The sequence below is a fragment of the Rhea americana genome, unplaced genomic scaffold (genome assembly GCF_003343005.1).
Source record: "Rhea americana isolate MKP2758 unplaced genomic scaffold, rheAme1 scaffold_534, whole genome shotgun sequence".
Lineage (NCBI taxonomy): Eukaryota > Metazoa > Chordata > Aves > Rheiformes > Rheidae > Rhea > Rhea americana.
Window position 1 is genome coordinate 92,109 of NW_028186684.1, and position 4,056 is coordinate 96,164.

Here is a 4,056-nt window from a genome sequence, read left to right on the forward strand (position 1 = left end):
GGCACTGGCTGACCCGGGCGGACGGGGATGCGCGGCACTGCCCTCGTGGGCGGCTCGTGATGGAGTCGCCGTCGGCTCTGGTACCCGCCGCGCGGGGGGCTTGAGCCCAGCCGTCCGCCGGGGCAGCTCCGTGGTGTCCGCGCGTCCGGAGCGGGCTCTGCTCGGGGGTGGGACCTTGGTGGCGCGTTCGCCCCGCCCCGCGGGGCGCGGCCCCCACGCGGCGGCCAGTCCGGCGGCGCCCGGCGGCGGCCCGCCCCCACGTGACCTACTCAAAAGCGGCCCCTTTGTTCGCTCCCCTGTGTCGCTGTCGGCGCCATGTCCCGGTGCGCGGGTGGCTCCGAGCGCGGCCGCCTGGGCGAGCGGCTGCGGGCCGGGCTAGCGGGTCTGCGGGAGCTGGAGTTGCTGCGGGCAGCGCAGCGCGGTGCGGTGCGTGGTGCCCTCGGGCAGCCGGTGAGGCGCTTCAGTGGGCTCCGCAGCAGCTGGGATGGGGGACTGGGAGCTGCCACTGGTGGTGGTGGTGACAGGCTATATTCCCCCCAGGATGAGCTCAGGGAGCTGCCCCTGGCAAAGCTGCACCGGACCCAGTCTGAGGACCTGCTGGAGGACCCCACAGAGCTGGAGACGCTGTCCCCAGGAGTGAYGGATCCCGTTATCCTAGGGAGCACCGTCTCTGTGGAGACTGGCCAGCCTGGGATGGCCACCCTGGCTGACCCTGATTCCCGACCCAGCTCAGGTAGGCCTAGCCCCACGACCCTCCCCTCCCAGTGCCCACCTGGGCAATGGCTCCAGACTYATCCTCTGCTTGCCCCCAACAGGCTTCTTCGAGCTGGGCTCACTGTCGGACTCATGCCCCTCGGTGCGCAGTGAGGGCCTGGGCTCCCCGTCGTGCTCCCGTCCCTGCTCAGCTGACGAGGCCGCAGTGCATCTCCTCCACCTGCGACTGCGGCGCCTGACAGGTGCTCGACGCCCCGTTTCCACTGGTGAGTCAGGGGCAGCATTGCCTGAGATGGGGGGCTGACTGGTGAGCAGCTCAGTGTCACTCACTTCCCCCTCCCTCCCCCTCTGCAGGGGACCTGGAGTCGGTCAGGAGCCTGGGGGATGCCTGTTTGCAGCAGCCACCCTATGAGCGTGACTTGGTGTCCCGCAGCACCAGTGAGATCTACCGATACCCCAGCCCGCTGCACGCTGTGGCATTACAGAGCCCACTCTTCACTGGCCYGCCCCACTGTGAGCGGCCAGCCCTGCTGCCAGCCACTTTGCCTACCAGCACTCCCCAGCGCACCTCGGCGCTCTCACCRGAGCAGGGCCGGGCCCGGCTGGACCGCTATATTTCCACACTGGTGTTGCGATACAAGTGTCGTGTGGCCAGTGGCCGCCCCGAGCCCGGGCGCCTCTCGGGCCAGCAGAAGAGCCACTCGCTCTCCTCTGTCTGTGGCTCCCCGCTGAGCACGGGGCTGCCAGCAGGCTGGAAGATCCGTAGGCGCATCTCCACCTGCTCTCACCTCCGCTCTGTGGAGTGTCCTGAGGGTGTACATGACCCCACTGGCCTGGAGCTCTTAGGTGGGCACAGCTCCACTGCTTCGTCTGTTGGCTCCATCCAGTCAGTGGAGCTTGAGGTGGGCTCCCACCCAGAGCTGCTGTCGCCAAAGGGGCAAGCCAGGATGCCAGGGCTCCTGGCCCCTCCCTGGGGAGGGGACAGTGCTGACAGCAAGAGGCTCTACCAGGGGAAGCACGCTTCCCGGCAGCTTGTGAAGGCATTAGAAGACACAGAGCAGAGCTGGCTCAGTCCCCGGGGACTCCTGCGCCGGATCACCCTCCGCTGTCAGCCTGGCGGGCGTGGTGCCCGCTGCAGCTCAGAGGTGAATGTCTGCATGGCGGCACCAGGCCCTGAGGACCCTGGGCGGTACAAATGGGCCTCAGTGCTGGAGATCTCTGGCCAGCGGGAGGGCTCCAAGCCCTGCCCTGCCCTGCTTGGCCAYCACCTTGCCTTCTCCATGGACTCCTGCTTCCCTGGTGAAGTGGAAGCTGGGCACTGGCTCTGTAGCCATGCCCTCCCACCACATGACGCAGCCACGCTGGGCCCCAGCAGCTCCCGCCTGCGCCGGGCCCGCTCTTTTAAGGAGCTGAAGCGGATGGTGAGCCGCCCTTTCCGGCCCCTGGGGCTCCGAGGTGGTGGTGGAACGAGGTGATGCTGCTCCTGGGGCTCTGCTCACATCACGTGCTGCTGTTGTGGCCTCYGCTCTGCCAGGCCAGGTGCCTTGCACTTTGCCTGTGGGGCTGGAGGCCTGAACACCTCCACACAGGTGTGGGAGGAGTGCAGGGTGCCCTCAACGGTCCCAACCGCTCTTGATGTGGCAAGCATTAAACACCATGATGGGGGGCTCCAGTTCTGTTTATTTCCAGGAAACCGCAAGTCTGTGTGCCGAGCAGGGAGCCCTCAGCCGCTACCTTTCAGAGCAGGCTCTTGGAGCTGGGCTCGCAGCTGGTGCTCCCCTCAGCCAGGCTCAGGTGTGGTGCGAGGCTGGAGGAGGGGATGGTGTGTATGTGATACCTGCTGGCAGCTGAGGGGCTGGGACAAGGGAGAGCAAACAGCTCAGCTGTGCTCCAGGGATACATTTCCTTAAAGCAGGAGGAGACAGATGACAGGGCTGAGAGACATTTGCTTGTGTCTCCATCAGCTGCAGAGACAGCGAAGGCGAAGAGTGGGCCTCCAGGCCAAGCCCATGGCRCGGGCAGCCCACATCCTCCTGTGGGACTGGGCCAGGAGCAGTCATGCTGGAGGCCGGGTGTGGCTGGGATGCTGAGCCACCACCACGGGAAAGGGCATGGTGGGAGGTGCAGCCCCGTCCAGGGGAACTGTGGCAGTGTCCGGGCTGCACCTACAAAAACATGCTGGCGTAGAGCTGCTTCTCCTGCTGGCGGTAGGCACTCAGCTGCGACTCTGCCAGCTCCAGGTAGTGCCGCACGCTGGCGTCTGTGGGGTTGGGCAGAGGGTGAGCCCAGGCCCCCACTACCCCTGCTGGTGCTCCCCCCCGTGCCGCTGCTCACCTCGTGGCTGCAGCAGTGCCGCCTGGGCCAGGCAACACCGCGACTGCTCGTAGTCGTGCAGGTGGTAGGCAGCCACACCAGCACGGTACAGGGCCTTGGCATTGTGGGGCTGCTGCTCCAGCACCTTCAGGCTGTACTCCTTCACCCGCTCATAGTTGACTGGCTCCATGCGCAGCAGGCAGGCTGCAGGCAAGTGTGAGCGAGGGGCTCCTGCCCGTGCACCCCCTCCCGCTGCCCCCTCCCTGCTCACCAGCCAGGTTGTTGTAGCAGTCGGTCTGGATACGGCGCAGGGCAGCCTCTTGCTGGGGCGTCGCAGGGGGCTGGGGCCGGGCGCCGAGGGCCTGCAGCGGCAGTGGCAGCTGAGGCTCCAGCCCGCGGAGCTGCAGCAGCGCCCGGTGGTAGCGCCCGGCTGCCTCCCGCGGCCGCCCTGCCTGGTAGCAGCCGTTGCCTTCCTCCTTGTAGCGCTGCGCCTGCCGCAGGCGCTGCTCCAGCTGCTCCGGCTGTGGAGGGGCCAGGATTGAGGCTGTGCTGAGGAGCCGCCTCCCAGGAGCAGCTCCAATGTGCCCTCCCCCCACTTCTTCCCCGGCCAGTACCTGCACCGCGGCTGTGGCCATGGGGCAGCCGCACCGCCGCTGCTCAGCAGCCGCCGGGTTTCATGCTGCTTCCTGCGCAGCCTGACCTGGAAATGCAGGCGGGGAACAGGCACCATGTGACCGGGAGTTGCCGCTCACTTGCTTGCACAGGGGCTTGGGGGGGCTCCCAAGGCCAGGGTGACCAGTTCATCCTGCCCTCCACTCCACACCCAGTGCCAAGGGTGTCCGGTGCATCCCGGAGCTCCCCAGGGCAGGGGTGTCCGGCGCATCCCAGCCCCCCCCCGGGATCACCTCAAGCTGGGGGTGTCTGGTGCATTCCCAGCCCCTGGAGCTCTCCAGGCCAGGGGGTCCAGTGCATCCCCATGCAGGTTGCTGCCCCAGCCACAATTTCTTATTGCCATTTGTCCCCCCCCCC

The 4,056-nt window shown here is 67.3% G+C and overlaps 2 protein-coding genes across 2 annotated transcripts; one reads left to right on the forward strand and one right to left on the reverse strand.

The window, feature by feature from the left end:
• The first annotated feature begins 295 nt into the window (after positions 1–295).
• LOC146588179 (uncharacterized) lies at positions 296–2,379 on the forward strand. Its single transcript, XM_085318437.1, has 4 exons — positions 296–450; positions 541–733; positions 816–980; positions 1,069–2,379. The coding sequence occupies exons 1-4, from the start codon at positions 316–318 to the stop codon at positions 2,187–2,189; spliced, it is 1,614 nt and encodes a 537-aa protein (XP_085174563.1). The 5' UTR covers positions 296–315; the 3' UTR covers positions 2,190–2,379.
• On the reverse strand, positions 2,375–3,742 carry TTC9C (tetratricopeptide repeat domain 9C). The gene is made up of 4 exons (XM_085318439.1): positions 3,642–3,742; positions 3,299–3,548; positions 3,049–3,231; positions 2,375–2,974 (listed from the first exon to the last, which is right to left on the reverse strand). The coding sequence occupies exons 1-4, from the start codon at positions 3,660–3,662 to the stop codon at positions 2,880–2,882; spliced, it is 549 nt and encodes a 182-aa protein (XP_085174565.1). The 5' UTR covers positions 3,663–3,742; the 3' UTR covers positions 2,375–2,879.
• Between the last annotated feature and the right edge of the window lie 314 nt (positions 3,743–4,056).